Here is a 21481-nt window from a genome sequence, read left to right as displayed (position 1 = left end):
AAATGGCAAAAACTTAAAACATTTCTTAAATTAGCCCATTGTTTAAAATAAACCTGCTATTTTAACTCCCCCCCCCCCCCACCTTTTTAAAGCCAATTAGACAAAAAATTCCACACTTAAAATCGTAAATTTAACAACAACGACCGTGCAAAATCATAGAATTATTCGTGAACAAAAAAACAAACATCTATTATTTTTCTACCTACGTGACTTTACCGAAAGAACCAAAGAGTATGGATTTCTGCAGTCACAAAAGATTAAAATGGAAGAGATGTACGGGTAAGATATGCATGGGTGAAAAAATCAGTAATACGACTACGATTACAAATAAAGCTCGTCTCTTTGGCCAGCCACTTTTTTGTTGCGTGGAATTACAGGAAGAAGAGTTTGTCACACAGGCCTGGATCTGGATCGCTGTGCAAATTCTCCCCAACCAACGAAGCCAACTTGTGGGCATACTGGCACGGAGCTGGCACACGGACAGTGCCAGACCAGTTGTAGTACAGGTGAGTCATCTTGTACGTTAGCCTGAGGTGAGAATTGGGGTAGGGACGGAGGGGGGGGGAAAGAGGTGATAAACAGTTCTTTATTACACCACAACACCATATCATCTAACCCGTAACACATCCACTCTGATCATTTAACAGAGCTGTTGTGTTCTACAGATGTTCACAAATCCTGACTTTTTCACATGCGGTCATTAATTTTTAACCTTGCATACAACATTTGCTTACAATAAAAAATTCTCTCCAATGTTTGAAGCAGTTTGTGCTTTTTGTCTGGTGAAACTATTTTGCGCATAACAAAACTGGCATATTTTTCTACGTTTCACAGACCACCCCCACCTCTGAATGTGGTCTGCGCCAAGCATGAGGCTGTTGAAGATCACCACGTAGTGCGTGGGGGAAACCGTGCCCTGACGCACGTGTTGCGACACCAGGAAGAAGTCAAGCCTTTAGAAACACGCACGCAGCAGGCGCACACCCTTAACAAAATATAAAGTTGATTTTTCATATGCACAGGATACAGCGAAGTGTAACACAGTACAATGATAATGCTTACTTGCACGCTCTCCCAAACAGTGCAGCAGCTATATAAAAAAAGACAATAAAATAAGAAAAAATAAATTTCGATTTAAAGCTTTCGTGACTGCAGGGATTCATCTTCTTGGTTCTTTCGGTAAAGTCACGTAGAAGGGAAGTAATAAAATAATAAAAATAAAACATAATAAAACAATTCTCACGACGTTTCGGCTACAACGCAAGCAGCCGTCTTCAGGTGAATAATGAGGAGGATCGAGACACACGAGCCTCATTATTCACCTGAAGACGGCTGCTTGCGTTGTAGCCGAAACGTCGTGAGAATTGTTTTATTATGTTTTATTTTTATTATTTTATTACTTCCCTTGTACGTGACTTTACCGAAAGAACCAAGAAGACAGAAAAAATAACTGTATATAAAATGGTGAGAAATAGAAAGACTTATTCACAGCAAGTATTATTTACACAGAAGTTCTTGCAAATTACTCGACATACTGCCTTTGAACAAATGCCTGGCGACGTGCACCCAAACTTGTCAGATCTTGGAAGCCGTACAGGTTTTTTGAGCCTGTCCAGGCCTTTGGATAGGCAACCACAAAACCTTCATCTGACAGTCAATTGACAAAGGGCTATACATGTATTCGACAGGAAGCAGCCTCTCACTTACCAGGTGCAAAAGTAGATTTTTTCTTACTCAGATTTCCACGATTTCTAAACATGCACAGTTTAACTTTAAGTCAATTTATTTCGTCTTTAATGGTTGGATGGGAAAAACCAAACCCATAATTCGTGTAAATACCAAATAGTTGGAGACCATTGCAAGCACCGAATATAGAAAGGTTTACTCGTGAGGCCCTTTCACGAGGGAATTTTTATGACTTGAATAATCATATAAGAACCTCCAAAAACACTAAATTTATCACTTCATTTATACAAAAGGAATCTGGTTTGGTGGCACTATAGCCCAGCACCAGATTAATAAATCAAAGGCCATGTGCTCAAGTCCCAGAGTTTAAATGATCCAATTGTACACATACCTAGGCAACTACTACACCTCGGTCCCCATTAAGTGGCTGGATATGTGACAATGTACGCGTGATGAAGAAGCAGACTCTCAGAGGGGTGCGGGGTGCTGTTGCTTGCCATAACAAGCCATGCTCACCACTCTTGGCTGGTGGCGACAGTGTCCAGCACGCTGCCCGGAGGCGCGTTCTCCATGGCGCCGTTGTTGTTCAAGAAAATGTTGGTGTTGATCCGCTTCTGCACCACAACCACCAGCATCTTGGGCTGGTACGACAGGTCAAAGGTCCTGAAGCCGTTAGTCAGCTGCATCACCTCGAAGTCACGCACGATTGCCAGCTGGCTGTCAGACACGCCGTCGCGGTACATGATGATCTTCTCCGGGAGGGAGTGGTTTAGCTGTGCAGAGAAAAGGCCAGTTAATGGCAAGTGGCAGGATAGGAAACATTACATACAGGTAGGCATGTGATGACACATCGATTCAATTCTAGTCAATTCTATATTTAAGACTGATTGAGAACCTAAGAAGTGACCATTTATGATTTATGTTAAAGGCTAAAAAGGAATAGTCCTGCAATTACTTTCTTACGGCGGAAGGGGCTTTTACTAGAGGGAGCTGTATGCGAAAGCCAAGGACCCTTTTAAGTCAAGGCCAGGCAAGGCTGGATCCTCTAGGCTGAGGCCAGGGTCAAGGCTGGTGCTTCTAAGCCAAGTCCTTTGACCGAGGCCACAACTCTTGAGGCCAAGGCCACAACTCTTGAGGCCAAGGCCACAACTCTTGAGGCCAAGGCCACAACTCTAGAGGCCAAGGCCACAACTCTTGAGGCCAAGGCCACAACTCTTGAGGCCAAGGCCAATCATGAGAGCCGAGAAAGTGTCCAAGCTGGCCTCAAGGCCGAGGACTGCTCGAGATGACCCCAGAGAGGAGATGAGTGCAATCAGAGACCTACACCGGACATGGGAGTTGAGAGAGCTGTAGAGACATGATTAAATTAGCTGAGATCAAAGTGAAATAAACAAGACAAAAATTCCCGTGGAGGCAAGAAATACATATTGTTTAAATATAGGGAGGTTATGATGCTATGTAACAACATAATGTCTGTACTTGCAACATACGATGTCAAGCTGCCTCCCAGCACACTCATTTTATTAAGTGAGGCACCGTAAAATATAGATTAAGAACCATATTATATAAATAAGAACAAAGAATATAATGAATTGGTATAAGGCGGCCCCCCTCCACCAAGCAGTGTGCCACTGGGAAAAGAGTTTGCATGTTCAGATGAGCATACCTCGTAGTATTTCTTAATGGCCGAGGTCATGCACAGATTGAGTCCATCCACCAGCTCCTGGGCCGTCGACTGTCGCACGACGCGCGAGTACCAGCGGCTCACGGATCTGTATCGACAATGCAGGAGCCCAATCAATCCTAATCCACCAAAGAGAAGGATTTTCAGGCTGTCGGGCAAACACTGTTAAGCGAGCACCAATACAGGGCGACACAACGCACGACGGGGTAGCGTGAGCAGCAACATGTCTGGCAGACTTTTTTCTCCCAATGGTGATGTTTACATACCGCATTAGATAGTTATTGAAGGTCGAGATGATCAAGGTGTAGGGCTTAAGACCAGTTCTGACATTCACCCTTTGTTAGCATAACCAGTGCCACCAACCCAGGTAGCTCTGACCAGACAACATTGCATGAATATTCAACTGCAAACCCAAGTACGGTTGTGGTTTTAGCATGTTAAATACACAAATGTTTTGCAAACCATTCAGTTATTTTACACACAACCTTTCGCAACATACACAAACTCGGGTCAACCTATCAATGCTGGCGTGAGATTGATGCGACTGTCTATGCATGTCAATACATGTCGAAGGCGATTCATGGGGGAGCAGTAGTGTCATGGTTAGCGCACTGCGTTATGATCCCAGCAACCCGAGTTTAATTCTCGCCAAAAATCAATAACAGTGGCGAATATTTGAACCAGTCTTGGGCCTCCCCTAGGTCAACTCCGCCTCAAATGAGTGCCTCGTGCGGTGTTTAAAACATCACCGCTACGGAGACAAAGGCGGCCGATCATGTTGTTGGCCACCTCGCCTCGTGTGCCGTGCCGTCTTTCATAGGTGCTCGCTAACAGCACTTGCCCCAACAGTCTGCTGAAGCTTTAATGGGGGATCTTTGTCTTTGTTAAGGTGATTAACCACTGGAGTCAAAGTAAATGCCACGTGGCACATAAGACACCAACCTGTTCATGCTGGCCACAAAGCCAACCACAGATTGCTTTCCGAGCACCACGTTGTGGAAAACATCAACTCCAACCACCATGATGTTTTTCTGGACACAGAAAGTCATGAATAACTGAACAAGAATGTAACGCTTCATATCTTTGGATCTACGAAGCATAACGAGCTGAAATTTTCTACACAGACTCGCCTCGCTTGACAATTCAAGATTTCATTAAAAAAACAGTCCAGGTCCCATCCATTGTTGTCCTTTTCGTGTTTTCAACTAAATTTGAATAAGTCGTTTTTACATTTTACCCCCCTTCTTGAAATCACGAATGGTCAAGCCCACCTACGACGACAAACTTCTGGTCCAATCACAGTGGCTGTTGCTGGCCAGCCTATGACCAATGTGAAAGGAGCGCTTTTATCGCTGCTCGTCATGGCGACGGAGCAGCCGCTGTGCTTCCCCTTTCCTTAGCGCGAGAGCAACAAGGATACAAAGTTTGGTTACAAACAAGCTTTTCAATGCACACTCTTATATTTGCACTCAAAAGTAGAATATACATTCGTTTGACCCAATAATTATTCAAATTTGATGTGCTAAATAAAAGTTGGTGGCTTCTTTTCAATGTTTAATTTTCTTTAAGAGTGTTTTTTCTACCTTTGAGTGCTAATAAAAGTGTATGAATTGAAAAACTTGTTTTTTAAAATCTAATTGTTGTCACCCGAGCCTGAGTGCCAACCAGCAGAACCTCTGATTTTACTGTATTAAGCAGAATTTCATTTCGTGCAAAGACACGTGCGCACACCGCTGGCGCGCAATCTTCGAGGTTACCGAGGCTCTCCATATCGAACTGACTTCACACTGCAGTATACAATTGTGTCTTATCAGCATATTGATGGAATTTGATGTGATGCGATGAGATGACATCGGCGTTCGGAGAGACATATGTTGAAAACAGGAATGGCCTGAAGATGGACCCGTGGTACGCGAACTGTACATGTACTAATTTAGTTACACACATGCATAAACACTCAAGAGTGGTTCGGAATGTATTCCAAGTCTACACACAATCACCCATGAACTTACAAGTAACATGTGTGCCCAATTACTTTTGCACCGTTTGCTAGACTGTTTTAGAAAAGCAGAAAACGTAGACATCCATTCCAGAATAACAATTTGTGAATGTAAAAAGGTCAATTAAGTTTCTTCTAGGCTGTACAAAATGTCACCAGTTAAAGCCATCTGTTGACAATACCACACGGGCGCTTACCAGCGGGATGTCAAGAATCCACAGCTCCCCTCCCAACTTGCAGTTCATCTGCAGCACCACTTTCTGAGCCACGCTGCGCATTCTTTTCTGCTGGCTAATTGTGCGCGTCTGCACAACCTGCACAGGAACCACAGTAGAGGGAGAAACACGCTTACACGGGGGGAGGGGAGTGGTGGGGAGAGGCTGTGTGGAGTTGTTATCCCAATGCGCTGCGTACCTAAATGACCAGAGTTCAATTGCCAGCCACGGTTAGCAACAATGGCGAGCAATATCTGAAATGGTCCTGGACCCCACCTTCACCAACCCATACTGGCCAGCATGCCAAGGCATGGTCAAACATACCTCGCGTATGACCAATTGTTGTGAGAAGGCCTTCATCAAGCAGGGGATTGACAATAATGTTTTTATTATTTATGATACACACCAAATCTCATTGCTGTCATTACCTACGCAGTGCCGATGCCTTGACTGTTTACAACTCGAATCACAATCCACGTATTCATGTGATGATAATTATGATGCTGCATTGACACTTTATTACCAGAGTCTTTAATCAGAAAAACAAAAGGCACTGGGTAGGTTATGAGGGTTGTCAGACAGCACACATCTTACTACATTTGTATTTGCAATTCTTATTTTGGACTGTCAAACACACAACATAAGATATCATAAATATAACCACGTCGCAACAAAACCCATTATGGTATTATGACATGGTTATATGGGTTTTTAGCTCCATCTTCTGGCCACATACATTTTGCAGCACTATACATTGATCGAATCATTGCCATCAAATAAGCACTCCTGAATGAACTGCCGAAAATAAATTCGGAATCAATAAATAGTTAATGTCTATCAAGTGCAATGCATGAAACATTGGTAAATCTTATTATTGTTGAATAATGCCAGACATTGTGTGGTTGTTGGATAGATATTTTTAAGTTGGATATCTTCACACTTGCTTTGGTTATGTGGAAAGGTAACTATTCATATCGTTGGTCAAGCAATAGGTAATCAAGGCAATTGCGTGGAATAGTTTTGAATCCTAATGCTGGTCCTCTTAGGATTTTTGCCAAGTTGCTGTAGCTTGGCTGTTCAAGCCTTAGGTTTCGGTGTAAATGCCAAAGAATTTTGAAAGAGGTCTTGTGGGGTTGGTGCATCTGGTTGCGGAGATATCATTATACAGAGAAACACAAGTGGCACATAACTGGAGAACTACATTTTATTTTCCCCTTAAGCGAGAAATAAAAACATTATAACGATCATTTGGACGAAGAAACAAGTTGCCGTTTTGATTAACAATGCCTAATGTGCAGTGGGTAAAGCAATTACTTCAATGCTGTTAACAGCTGGAAAATGTAAATAAGTGACACTACAAACGTTTACCTCCTTACAATAGCATTCACTTTGTTTGACAAATCCAATGATTGCTTTAGGTGTGACAAAGTCTGCCATGTGTGTACCTGCGATGGCACCGCCAGCTCCACACAGCAGACTTGCTTCACAGTACTATAGCGGTCGTCCCGCAATGTGGGAAAGATGCACATGATCATCTGCACCTGCACGTCGCCCACAGCCAGCAGCAGCACCATCAATTAACGACAAAGGTGATTAATGCTCATACCACGGGCATCAAGGTGTGGCACACATACTTTTGAAACCAAAACCCTGGTGGCAATTAAGGCATTTCTCTCAAGTCCGCCGCCCATCACTTACGCCCTGGGAGTAGCTGTAGTTCTTGCGGATGCAGTCGACGTAGGTCTTGGTCTGATCGTTCGGCATCTCTATTATGTTGGGGAATTGGTTTACGAGGCCCATCGGAGGCCCCACGCTGCACATCATGTTCACAAACTCGCGCACGAGAAACGAGTCCCGCTGCGTGCAGAGCACCTGCCAGTTCTTCATCGCCACCTGTGCATCCACATTGTGCGTAAAAAGCGTACACCGGGCACAAGGCTAAACCGTCAATCCACTCGTGGGGGGAAATAAGTCTTCTGTTTTACTTTGCATTTGTCAATTATTCATCAATAGGGAACGGGGTCCCTAAAGCCAAACAGACGTGCGAATGAAGGAAAACTAAGCGTATGGCTTCGATGTTTTTTCGGTTTGTTGTACCGCACGTTGTTCGGTATTTCACTCCCATGTGCTCATAATCACAGGATTATATAGGAGCTACTGGATTCAGTTCCTTGAAGAATCAGAATCAGAATATTTATTTATACTACAGGAATCCCATGAGCTATGACGCTCTCTTTCACATGTGCGCAGTAATTTTCACAGATGACCAGTAGAAGCTCTCACTTAGCGATGAGCAAAACGTAGGACATTGTGCTGAACAACACAGTACAATAAACCGGCAAACACATCAGAGAGTGTACAGACAACTGAAAAAACCTATTCATTTCTCGTAGTTTAGCAATGTCCTAAATATGGCCATGCTGCTAACACACTGGGCTATCACTTGGAATGTCATAATACATTAACAGATGACTGAACGACTTGAGATGGAATGAAAGTCAGTTATCCCACTAAACAAATCCGTAAGCACATATTCAAGACACAAAGTCACAAACTCGAGCCCAAGGAGGCAGTGACTCACGGCCGTGATGCAGGGGGCGTTGACAATATGGCGCGTCCAATCAGCTTCAGGCGAAACCGCAAAAGCCTTGGACTGCAGTCGAATCATCTCGGGCGGGAGTTGGCGGCCACTCAACTGAAATGGTAAAGGAAAGTCGTTTGCGAGTCCGATACCGGCTATGAAAACACGCGCGAACAATAATTTCACTCGGTTTGGTGCACCTAGCACTCAAGCGCATTGCTAAGTATACAATACATTTCATAGGCAAGCATTTACATTTGTGTTTTATAGGTTTTTGGATGGTGTTAAGTCTTGGTGGTGGTAACTGCTTGGTAAAAATCCCAAGCACTGTGGTAATAATCAATAGGCTCCGAACACCGGCAAAGACTGAGCACATTTTTTTGTATGCAATAAACATGAGATTTTATTTTATAAACAGAACTGGTAGCTCCACTCACAAGTATGGAGAGAAATGACAGATTACCTTATAAATGTCACTGTCCAATTGCAGGCCCCAGTTTGATAGCTCCTGCTGGGCTTCAGGATTATTCTCCACAGTGCTGATGAACTCCATGAGAGAATTGTGTCTCAAGGATGGCCCAAGGCGCATGTGCTCAGATATTGCCTGCAATGGGAAGCACAATTAGTGTACATGTACAAAACATTCATGGAACTTGCTCAATAGTCATCGTGATCGACGCCATTAACAGCATCAACATTTGCCGGCGCTTCCTTTTGCTAAATTCCATAGTTTTTACCAAATATTACATTACTTTGTTTAGAAATGCTTTTTGCGTTTAGTTTGACATCCTTCCCCAGCACCTCCGAATAGCACTGTTCGAAAGAAGTTCAAACATACACACATGGCAACATGTTTGCAACGCATAATACAACATGAGAGTAATTCAATATGAAACTTAAACACATTCCTGCGGAGGGAGCTGGTAGGAACGTTGGGTTGCTCGGTCAACGGCCAGCGTCAACGGCGGCATGGTGTATTCCGTAAATATGGCCGACTGTGAGGGTGGGCACAAGCCGGCGTGAGTAGGTTAAACGTTGAGTTTTATAAGGGCACCATGGGGTGACCAGCCCCTCCCCACCCAGCCCCACCCTCTACCCAGCCCCACCCTCCCCACCCCCTCCCGAGCGTCACGTGATCACAACTGATATACGAGTGCTTTGATATACGAGTGTGCTTTGGATTACAAACACGTTTCCGGAACGAATTATGCTCGCAATCCATGGTTTTACTGTATCTGGTTAAGTTGAGTAATCAAACTGATAATATGTACTCAATTACATAATTTAAAAGTTCAGCTCTAGTGTTACTTTTTATGGTACTCGACAAGGACACACACCATTTGAGCAACTGAACTGTCTTGGATTATTGAAAGAGCTCCTCCAAAACATATCCCAAGCAACAACAATGTGAATATTTCCTCCTCGCCTCATCCGAAATCAACCTCCAAAAACAACCTTTGGCTGGAGGAAAAGCTTTAACTTGTCCACCGCTTCTGTCGCCATCATAATAACCAAGCTAATGACACGATTGTAAAGACGATCAAATACAAATCATATTAGTAGTGGTGTTGCTATTAGGGGCTGAGTGTATATGTCACGCGCCAGGTGACGTTACTCAGAAGGTAAAATTATCGCTAATTAAACATTGTACACCCAATAACAACCACAAGTTTGAAAGTGTTGCTGAATCCATGTATCATGATCAAGCCAAGCCCAAGTGTCATGTACAAGATTGGTATGAGACTGTGCAACATGCTACCTTCATCATGCTGAAGTCTGACCTCATCAAGTCGGTGATGCCAGTCATATAGGCGAGCTCTGGGATGAGGCAAATGGTCTGAATCGCCACCTGCAAAGTCAATCGACACAAGCCCTGTTAACGGTCAGTACAATCTTAATTCCTGATTAATTAGCACTCACGCCTAGTGCTATTGGGTTATAAAAAAACACCAGGCAAAATAAACAGAGCACCAGACTTGTAATTCACAATACATTGCCATCATAATGTACCTGTAATTTCAACTGACCAAGTTTGCATAGCACTGCGAGTTTAGCATGATTTAAGGAATAAGGATCTCTAGTTACACAAAAGCATTAAAGAGAATAAAATAAAAGACTTAACCTGATCATCTGCCCGATTCCTTTGCTTTGCTCGATGCAAGAGCAGTGGCTGCCCAAGGTCATCTATTGTAATTTCGTACTGAGTCCTGGGAAAAAAAAGAGACGAGACAGGTAAAATGTAATGTGTCCTGGTTGAAAACAGCAGATACAGCTGAAAGTGAAAAGCCATATTTACACCTCTTGTGTGTCATCCTCCATTAGGTTGATTATAATTATTTTATAGTGTTCATCATAGAATTGCATTTTAACACGTAGGCTTTCGCGAACAATATTATTCATAATAAACGTTTTTGGGTTAGATCGCGTTATTTATAAATGTGTCGTAACCCTCTACCACCCGACACGGCCAATCAGCAAAAAAGTGTCACGTTGACAAAAGACAAATAGTTCACTACTTTAGCCCACCGGTGTGTTGAAGAGTGAAACCACAACATCTCAAAACCCTGCAGCAAAACGCTTGTTAACCAGAGTCCAGCTAGCCGGATTCCACGCTTCATTCTATTCAGGAATCCCCCCGCTTTAAGTTGCCACGTTGTGTGTTGTTTCGCATACAAGTGCAATGTTTCGCATACGAGTTATTTTAAAAACAAAACAAATTTGCCCTTACTTGTAGTACTCAACAAAAGACATGGTGTTCCCAGCCGAATTGAGGAAGGTACTCTTGGGTGTCTTGTCCCAGGCGATGTCATCGATGCGGTAGGTGCGATTGTTGTACCGCGTGATGACCACTTGGCCCACCAAGGCCTTGGTGCACTCCTCCTGAAAGTTGGCGCCGCTGTGGCAGCTCTCGTACAGATGGGTCCTGTTAGCGGACATGCCACGATGCACGTTGACGAGTGGGAGAGACATAATAAGAAGAGGACATGGGGGGAGAAGGGGGTGGGATGCTAAACCATAAGACTGAATACATTTAAACTCTGTAAAATAATTGAGAAAGAAATAAGAAAATAAATTGCAGAACACCACAAAAATCATTGGAAAATGTAATGGCCAGCAATTGGCAAAATAAATTCCGCAAAAGACAGGTTGAAATTTTCAATTCACAAATGATAGCCGCTTACTTAGAAGATGGAACCATAAAACGGCGGATGTTATTTTTATTTAGTGGAGGAATTTATGTTGACTTTGATAGCACAATAATGCATATAGCCAAGGAAATTAACCATTATTCTTCAGATGAAGCGGTGTCACAGTTGAAAAAGAAAAGCAAGAGATTTTAAATGTAAATCTCTTGGACCAGATAGTTTTAACTGTGGTCATCAAAGTAGTCTGGGTCCCATTGTTGGAACAACAGCAATAACATACATATTTGTTAAATGTTACACCATCATGGAAATATAAAAAAAAAATCTTCTAAAAAATTATGGTAAAAAAAACTTATACTACAGATGCATTAGCCGCTCATTGCAACTATATAACTGTTCATATAGATAATTGGGAATTGAATAAAGTGAAATTTAGAATCCAACAAATCACAGGAGAAAAGTTTACGAAAGGTTTCTCTACCAGACCAAACACTATCATGTTGAACAAAAACCAATTCATTTTAATGCCACTGTGTGCCTAGCCTTTGTAGGCTACACAGATTGCAAAAATGTTTTACATGTTGGAGGGACACAATTGGAAAACATATCAGAGAATAAATATATACCTAGGGCAGTTATTACAGGCAGCCCGGGATCAAAATGATAGCGCACATGAGCAGCAGCAGCGGCACAGGGCCGCCCAACTTCATGCTACACTCACATGACCTCCAGCACACTGTCCATGCGCAGAACTCGATGGGACACATCGAGCATCAGCATCAATCCACCGTCTTTCTTTTGCACAGCAACGATGTAGCCAGGCCAAATATGAATCCTATGGGTAACGCAAAAGCACCGTTTACATGGCGTAGGTCATCCAGGTGAAGAAAAATAAGAATGCAGATGGAGGCGAGTTTTTAGTAAAACGTTTGAACGCATGAACACGAGTAAGCATTATTAAATAAAATAGCAGAATAGTAAGCACTCTAGCAGCATTAGGAATCACATCTAAATGATATCATCAATACTTTAGTTTCACTGTGCTTTTAGACATTGCTTAAGGGGCAGTTTAAACATATACATCTCAGTTGTTAAGCACAAGCCCAACACACCAAGCAGTAAGCAGAAAAAACTAAACTATTGAACGTGTATTAGATGAAGGTTAATGTAAGGGATTAATAATCGTTAATGACTGCCCAGGGCAGAAATACAGATTCAAGTAAAGCACGGACTACATTGTAGTTGACCTGTATCTGTTGATGACGATTGGCTTTCGAGGATTCAAGAAACTTTTTCCAACCAACTTTAATTCCAGCAATCGCATTATCCTAAGCAGAGGAAACAAGGCAGGCTATATTGTTTCAAAACAACGCAACAATTAGTGAGAAATGCAAGTACAAACTGAAGTAATATTAACAATATACACCGTCAAATTATATATTCTCACTTTTTAAATATGATGTTGTAGATGGGCAGGCAGAGGTCTGAATCTGGCTCAATGATCTTGGTGCACCTGATGGACAGGGTTATCTCCACTCCGTCTGAATTTCGCTTGGAAGTGAGGTTTAGCTGACGAACCCACAATTAAACACATCAAAAACAACATTAATCTAACTTCAGTAAACCATTATGGCAAAGAGAAAACACTACCACGTAACAAGTTTAAACGAACATTGAATATTGCACCCAAAGCCTTAAGACCTCATGATTATTACCTTGTGACAAGGGTAAATCAACAGAGTATAAGGAAGTATGGCGGCACTTGGGAGTTGGAAAACAATAAAGAAAGTTATTAGAATCTCCAGCACTTACGTTGTCGTCGAGTTTACGAGGCAGATACAGGACACACCCATCAAACGCTTTCGTGTTGCCGATCACCGACTTGTGCTCGTTAAGTAAGCCAAAGCGAGTATTCGTGCTGTCCACTTCAGGGCTGTCCGAGGCACAAGTGAGATCGTTAGCAGTCACATATACTTAGGACATGTCAAATGTCTCGATTAAGCTTGTGTACAGTGGGCAGAAAATGGTTTTATGAGCTAACAAACTCTTGAGACCCGACTGACTGGAGAGTGAGCCAAGAATGCGAGCTCACATGCACAAGTTCGCATACATAAGTTACCACTTCGTTGTGAGATTTAAATGGTTGCAAGAAAACGCAGCTTCAGAGTTGTACACCCAATTTTGCGACATCTTGTGAGAACACAATTGTACATTTAAATTAAAATATTGATATTGCACTTGATAACACCCTGTTTAGACATTATTACACAAATCTATATTAATATAAAAGGGACATTTGTGGATATGTGCGTCTGTTCGAAATGTTTAGCATACTTCCCAACATGCTACAAACTTGAAATTTGGCATGTGCGTAGCTTCCATACTGTACACAATGTAAAAAGTATAAAAATAGACTTTTGTATTTTGGGGGGGGAAATGACCATGCAGTGTGTGGCGTCAACCCGCATACAGGACTGGCGAGAATCGATATCTGTGAGCGTTTGTGGTATCGATTAAACGGGAATAGGCTGATTCTAAAGATAACAACCTTCCGATTCATTTTCTCGAATTAAAGAATCGATTCTTGGCGCGAGAGCGTAAGTTTTTTTTCTACCGCGTGTTAAATAAAACAAACAAAAAATATATCACGATGTTTCGACCGCTTGTGTTGCGATCGAAACGTTGTGATGTTATTTTGTTTTATTTAATTTTTCTACCTACGTGACTTTACCGAAAGAACCAAAGAGTATGGATTTCTGCAATCACGAAAGCTTTATATCAATATTTAAAAATATGTAAGCATTTCGAGTGGGTGTGATAATCGTTGCACCAAATGCTTACTGTTTGAAGTTATCAACTTCAAATGTGTACGTGTCATTACACGAGCTGTTCCACCTCAATAGATTATCTCCAGGCTAAATATTTTTTTTTATAACTTAAAGTGGTGGGTCACCCTTGCAAAAAAAGTCAATGCTTTTTGTATCTCAACGGGTTAATGCCACCACCTGTTCAAATAAAGGAGACACTTAAGACTGTCTGGCAGTGATGTAATCGGCAAGTCTACAGACTAATTTGTAAAAAACAAGTCCCACCTGAATGTCACGTGATACTGGTAGATGGCTTCGTTGGAGCACCTCAGATGGATGTAATTTGTTGCAATCTCCAGAGGAGTCCCATGGGTTCCGATTTTTTGTATAGGTTTCCTAACACAGCATTCCAGACATAACAGCATGCCAAACACATTGCCAGCTGTCCTTTAATAGTTACACCCAAGACCTACAAAAAGATAAAAAACACTTTTATGGTGTGATTTCAGCCAAGCAAATCACTCACCCTTCTACATAACCAAAATGTTGTCAGATGAAATGGGGAATTTTAGTTTTCCCTCCACACCAATTATGACATCGGCACTGTTACAAGAGGAAATATTGAAACAGAACGCTAGCGACGCATCACTCTGTCAATGACAAGTCTCACAGAATGTCACCAATTTACCAGTGGAAATGACTTAAAACAGGTCTTTATCTACATCTTATTTCCACTGAAACATTTGGATAACTGAATTAAACTTAAGTAAAAAAAACTACGTATAATATGAGAATAGGTTTTTCCCCTTTTATCTGGCAACATAATATATGGCTTTTTCCAGTCACTGAAGACTGCTTTGGATGTGGCAACTAAAGTTCGAGAGCCCCCTTAAAGGGCTCATGGATTATGGACACACATATCAGTAAGATACTCCGAGAGGAAAGACAGCATGTGTGTCCTTCAACCCATATTTGACCAGCATTAAAAGTTATGATTAAACAACCCTCAAAACTGACAGGCTAAAAGCCATGGGCCTCTCCGAGGCATTTCATCACCTCCACACCACAGGGATTATTTTACAACAAGGAATCACAACGAGCCGCTCACTCACTCGACAGGGAGCGTGGCAACGGACAGCTTGCTGAAGGTTGACTCCAGGGAGGTAGAGCTGCCCGATTCCACCGAAGTGGACTGCGGCTGGCGAGAAGTCTCGGAGGGAGTCTGCAGTCCCAGAGAGGACGTGGGGGAAGAGATGGACCTTCCCCGTCCACCTAACACTGCAATTGATAATAATAATTATATTTTGTTCATGCAAAATGCACCTCAATGCTAGAAAAGACAACAGCAAAACATATTTATTGCCCCTTGCAAAAAAACATAGCACACCCAAAACAAGGTCAACTCAATTAAAGGCTATAGTAAACAATACGCAACAGACTCTTTGGTTCTTTCGGTAAAGTCACGTAGGTATAAAATAAATCACGTTTCGATTGCAACACAAGCAGTAGTCCTCAGGCGGAAAAAATATCATCCAGCAGTGGAACTGCTGAACTAGCGAGAAAGCAGCTACAACAAGGCTATATGTAGCCTTGTACCTACGTGAATTGACCTAAAGAACCAAAGAGTATGGATTCCTGCAGTCACGAAAGCTTCAAATCAAGAATAAGCAACATGTTGCCAAGATATGGCATCCTTACATTAAGATGCCCTAAAGCAGAGCAGAGCCAGCATGGGACTCTCATGGACCCGGTGATTTTCCACTCTAGAGAGCCCCTCTAGAGGTTGGTAAGCTCTTCATCCTGGCCAGAGGTTGGAAGTGGAAAGAGGTGGGAATCCCACACTTTACCCCACCACACATGACCTGCTGAATATATATTTACGTACAATTAAACAAAAGAAGCCACTAAACGGATAAGACAGCTCTAACCTGCATGAAGGACACTTTCCTGTTGAGCCAAATGGGCCCTGTCAGGACATGGCAGGGTAGCCCTGCTGGGCCCAATATACGAGACCCCAGGTGAGCTTGGAAGCAAAGCCAATGCATGATCACCCCTCTCCAAGGCAGCAGTAACAACGGGAGCAGCAAGGAGTCCCTGCTGTATTACGCCTCGTCCGAAGCTTCAGCAAAGCGCACACAGAGGACAAATTACACAATCATACAAGTGGGCAGAAAATGGACACGTTCCAAAGAAAAATTAAATGTGCACATGAGCAGCATACAATGGACAACAAGTTCACTGTGAATTCTGCGTAAACAATGTATGTATTAAACAGATTATAAAAACACATCAGTTATAGATTGAGTACCATATATGGTCTGCCAGGTAAGCTTTAATTATAATTCATAATCATCATTCCATTACTTTATTTAGCAATGCATAATTAAGATGCCTGGGAAATACAGAGGTTTGCAACACAGTTGGACATACCTAATAACTTCTTTACCGAATGGCCCCGTTTCTGCACCTCTGTATAGTCCACTGCTTGACGAAGCCACCGGCGATTTTGATTCCTGTAACCCTTGGGCGACCTGTCTTCCAGCATTCCCAGCTGATAAAATTCCTCGACCTGGTGTATTGGAATCATTTTGGTTTAAATGCAAGAAACATTAATTAGCTTTATTCTTTGGTTCTTTCGGTGAAGTCACGTATAAAGATACAATAATAAATTAAATTAAATACTAGCATACGACGTTTCGATTGCAACACAAGCAATCATCATCAGGTATAAATTAAATAGAAACACAAATCTAGTATACTTAGAAATGTAATGTAATACAACAGAGAGTCGGATAACATAACAGTCAACACCCTATCTGGTTGATTACGTTCTTCCTGAGAATGCTAAATTTAGAGAGAGAGATTAAACACAGAACCAGAAACATAGACAGACATATAAGCAGACAGACGTCGTATGCTAGTATTTAATTTAATATTTTATCTTTATACGTGACTTTACCGAAAGAACCAAAGAATAATTCCTGCAGTCACGAAAGCTCCAAATTAAGATTAATTAGCTTTTCTGTTCAATCTGTATGTATGGTGGTTTTTGTGATCAGAGTTCTCAATTTATAATTTAAAAAAAATGACTTAATATTGCAGCCAGTGGTCCACTCAGCCCATCATCCCTCCATGATCAATAATTTGATTACTAAATTTGTATTACGTCAAAAGTGCTCACACTATGGAGAGTGACTATAATTATGGACATGTGGAATTCCTGCCACTGGTTAAAAGTTGTCAACAGAGGTGAGTACTGCCCAGTGTGACGACATGACCACACACCAAAACACTCCTTCACATATTTACACAATGGCAGGAATGACAATGCTCTACTGTACTATGCAATTGGAAAAATAACCCCCTATTTATAAAGTTCTGGATGAACATGTTCCATTCAGCTGCTTTAGAGCATCTGAGCGATAGGGTGCAGGGCAGACTAGGGGTTTACTAAAATAATTTGGCTGCCATTTAAAGTCCACCACTCCTCACAACTACTTGCAATCATCCATAAACTATGAGTTTTACTGATATAACGTTTTGGTCTGGTTCTTCCATGTTTCCCTTTTATGTATATGCATAATGCACCTCGATGCTAGAAAAGACAGCAGCAAAAAATATATATCTATTGCCCCTTGCAAAAACACATAGCACACCCAAAGCAAAGTCAACTGAAGTAAAAGCTGTATTAAACAATAAGCAACATGTTGCCAAGATATGGCAACGTTACATTAAGATGCCCTAACAAGATGACAACAATGTCAATGGGACCTTAGTACCCCCCCTCTTTCCTACTGGCATCTCTGTGCAAAGCCAGCATGGGACTCTCATGGACCCGGTGATTTTCCACTCTAGAGAGCCCCTCTAGAGGTTGGTCAGCTCTTCATCCTGGCCAGAGGTTGGAAGTGGGAAGAGGTGGGAATACCACACTTTACCCCACCACACATGACCTGCTAATTATATATTTACGTATAATTAAACAAAAGAACTAAACGGATAAGACAGCTCTAACCTGCATGAAGAACACTTTCCTGTTGAGCCAAATAGGCCCTATCAGGACATGGCAGGGTAGCCCTGCTGGGCCCAATATACGAGACCCCAGATGAGCTTGGAAGCAAAGCCAATCCATGATCACCCCTCTCCAAGGCAGCAGTAACAACGGGAGCAGCAAGGAGTCCCTGCTGTATTACGCCTCGTCCGAAGCTTCAGCAAAGCGCACACAGAGGACAAATTACACAATCACACAAGTGGGCAGAAGATGGACACATTCCAACTAAACTAAATGTGCACATGAGCAGCACACAATGGACAACAAGTTAACTGTTAATTCTGCATAAACAATGTATTTATTAAACAGATTATAAAAACATCAGTTATAGATTGAGTACCATATAAGGTCTGCCAGGAAAGCTTCAATTATAATTAATAATTTTATTACGTTATTAAGCAATGCATAATTAAGATGCCTGGGAAATTCAAAAACGAACAACATAGTTGGACATACCTAATAACTTCTTTACCGATCGGCTCCGTTTCTGCACCTCTGTATAGTCCACTGCTTGACGAAGCCACCGACGGTTTTGATTCCTGTAACCCTTGGGCGACCTGTCTTCCAGCATTCCCAGCTGATAAAATTCCTCGACCTGTTGTATTGGAATACTTTTGGTTTAAATGCAAGCAACATTAATTAGCTTTTCTGTCCAATCTGTATGTATGGTGGTTTTTTGTGATCAAAGTTCTCAATTTATAATAAAAAAAAGACTTAATATTGCAGTCAGTGGTCCACTCAGCCCATCATCCCTCCATGATCAATAATTTGACTACTACATTTGTATTACGTCAAAAGTGGTCACACTATGGAGAGTGACTATGATTATGGACATGTGGAATTCCTGCCACTGGTTAAAAGTTATCAACAGAGGTGAGTACTGCCCAGTGTGACTTAACATGTGCTTCGTAGACATGACCACAGACCAAAACATGCCTTCACATATTTACAAAATGGCAGGAATGACAATGCTCTACTGTACTATGCAATTGGGAAAAAAAAACATAAGCCCCTATGTATAAAGTTTTGGATGAACAACATGTTCCATTCAGCTGCTTTAGAACATTTGACCTTTCGGGTGCAGGGCAGACTAGGGGATGACCAAAATAATTTGGCTGCTATTTAAAGTCCACCACTCCTCACAACTACTTGCAATCATCTATAAACTATGAGTTTTACTGATATAATATTTTGGTAGGTTTCTCCCTTGTGTCCCTTTTATGTTCCAGATTGTGTAGCAGCAAGCCATCACCCAATCCTTCATCTTTGTTTGCAGTTTTCTTTTCTTGGGAGGGAAAGTGTAGAATAACTGAAACCCCTCCCATTTTGACTTCAGAGGCTAACTTATTTGCCTGATGACGACCGCTTGTGTTGCGATCGAAACGTCGTAGTTTCTTGTTATTTTCTTTGAACCTATCTATGTGACTTTACCGAAAGACCCAAAGAATATGAATCTCTCCCATGTTACGGCTTTGCTTTCCTTATTTATATTTTGAAAAAAAAAATTGTTCAGTGTAATGATAAAACTAGCATCTGAAATGTTCAAAAGTATGAACCAAGTGGGATATGTCATTTCACACCATTGCCTTCTTGAGTCAAAATAAATTCAGGTATAATGCAGCTGGAAACATTTTTACCAGAGGACATACCAAAAATGCTGAGGCCAGGGCCCAGAGCCGCTGGGGGTCTGTGCTGCAGGCTGGCCAGCAAAGTGCTACTTCGTCCATAACTTGGAACCTGATGATATAATTAAGGACTCATGTCACTATCCAAGCAAACACAAACAATATTTCGCATTCCTACACATTCACAAAGTATTTTTTTGCCGTTCAGCTCAAAACACCATTAAAAATGTGACTCAAAATATTTGATGGGCAAAATTACCAATTTTGCATCCACAGAAACGTGGTATTGAATTCTGTCTGCCCTACAATTATAAGACTTTGAAAAAAATACCACCTTATTTTGTTTCTGTCGTGAAAAGGCGACTTTAAATTCTGCCCTGAAAAATATTAATATGCCTAAAACTTCTAAATTGCAATGAAAAATTACGACGGTAAATGACAACCTCCGATGCAGCACATCACCTGCATTTGGTCATAGGCTGCCCCTGCCGTTGTTGGCTGCTGCTGCTCCAGGCTGTGCTGGGTAGGACGTGGAGTCTCTGGGAGTTTGGGCTCGGTTGGGGGCAGCACGGAACGACCCCTGCCAAACCGCCTCTCTCCATGGTCTGCCATCCTCTACGCTCAAGAGTAAACGTCAAACACAATATTTAGCATGACGATAACAGGAATAACATTAAATGCATAGAGGCATATGCTGTCCTCTTGTGAAAAGCAAATAAACAGTACCGATACATTAGAGGGGCCCTGTCAATAACATCTGGCAGTTTGCCAGCATTTATTTAAACACATTCCTGCGGAGGGAGCTGGTAGGAACGTTGGGTTGCTCGGTCAATGGCCAGGGTCAACGGCGGCTTGATGTATTCCGCAAATATGGCCGAATGAGGGCGGGCACAAGCCGGCGTGAGTAAGTTAAACGTTGAGTTTTATAAGGATACCACGGGGTGACCAGCCCCTCCCCACCCTCCCCCTCTCATTTTTTGATGCACGACGGACGGACACAATAATCCCGTGGGCTGGTGGAACCAGGTGGTTCCTACCAGTAGCAAACCTGTCTCTGCTGATGAGACCGCACATAGAAAACGGTGCAATTGTTTTTACTGGATCAATGCTGCTGAAATGATGCACTTCCTAAAGGCCGTGGGGCCAAAGGTCTGCATTAAAACAATTGCAGAGACGAATATATTAATGCGAGTAAAAATTTTCACTGTCATTATATTACAGAACATTAACACCATTTAACCTCCCAGTAACCAAAAACCACAGCTCACATCCAACTCTCAAAACGCAACTGACGAACCACGAGGGCATCACGTGACAGACGATGTGCGTGATCTTCGAGGACCCCTCCCGGCTCCCCCCGAGCCGCAGGAACGGGGGTCCCCTCCCCCACGAGGAACACAGACGGGGGTCCCCTCCCCCACGAGGAACAGAGACGGGGGTCCCCCCCCCCCCACGAGGGGGTCCCCCTCCCCCACGAGGAACACAGACGGGGGTCCCTCCCCCACAAGGAACACAGAGACGAGGTCCACTTCGTTAACTCAATCAGCGACTCTCTCTCGTCCCCGGTTGGAGAGTCGTGGCCCCCACGACTCGTGTGACGCTTGTGTGTGAGTATGCAGCGCACACAAATGTTCAATTTACGAACTTTAGGAGGCGCCTTTAAATAATAAAACAAGTTATGTACCACAGG

General features: G+C 42.4%; 1 protein-coding gene across 1 annotated transcript; it reads right to left on the bottom strand.

Annotated features, from left to right (window-relative positions):
• Positions 1-97: 97 nt before the first annotated feature.
• Positions 98-20403, bottom strand: LOC144934066 (piwi-like protein 2). Its single transcript, XM_078859439.1, has 25 exons — positions 20254-20403; positions 19816-19903; positions 18623-18761; positions 18131-18321; positions 16549-16687; positions 16047-16237; positions 15231-15396; positions 14404-14514; positions 13124-13244; positions 12759-12880; positions 12559-12639; positions 12033-12146; positions 10894-11088; positions 10288-10372; positions 9925-10014; positions 8629-8769; positions 8166-8279; positions 7283-7477; positions 7030-7125; positions 5567-5683; positions 4313-4401; positions 3353-3458; positions 2203-2459; positions 846-953; positions 98-528 (listed from the first exon to the last, which is right to left on the bottom strand). Exons 1-25 carry the CDS (start codon positions 20401-20403, stop codon positions 372-374), a joined length of 3363 nt encoding a protein of 1120 aa, XP_078715565.1. The 3' UTR covers positions 98-371.
• Positions 20404-21481: the final 1078 nt, after the last annotated feature.

Source organism: Lampetra fluviatilis, chromosome 9 (genome assembly GCF_964198595.1).
Source record: "Lampetra fluviatilis chromosome 9, kcLamFluv1.1, whole genome shotgun sequence".
Taxonomy (NCBI): Eukaryota; Metazoa; Chordata; class Hyperoartia; order Petromyzontiformes; family Petromyzontidae; genus Lampetra; species Lampetra fluviatilis.
The sequence above is the reverse complement of the archived record's forward strand: the minus strand, read 5'-3'. Positions and strand labels throughout refer to the sequence as shown.

Bases quoted from the DNA above. Each gene is read 5' to 3' on its own strand.
- LOC144934066 (XM_078859439.1), bottom strand. From the start codon at position 20,403: ATGGCAGACCATGGAGAGAGGCGGTTTGGCAGGGGTCGTTCCGTGCTG. The intron at 4,402-5,566 runs GTAAGCGCCCGT...TTCTGTGTCCAG, and splicing joins GGATTCTTGACATCCCGCTG to AAAAACATCATGGTGGTTGG. The intron at 529-845 runs GTGGGGGTGGTC...TTCTCACCTCAG, and splicing joins GGCGCAGACCACATTCAGAG to GCTAACGTACAAGATGACTC.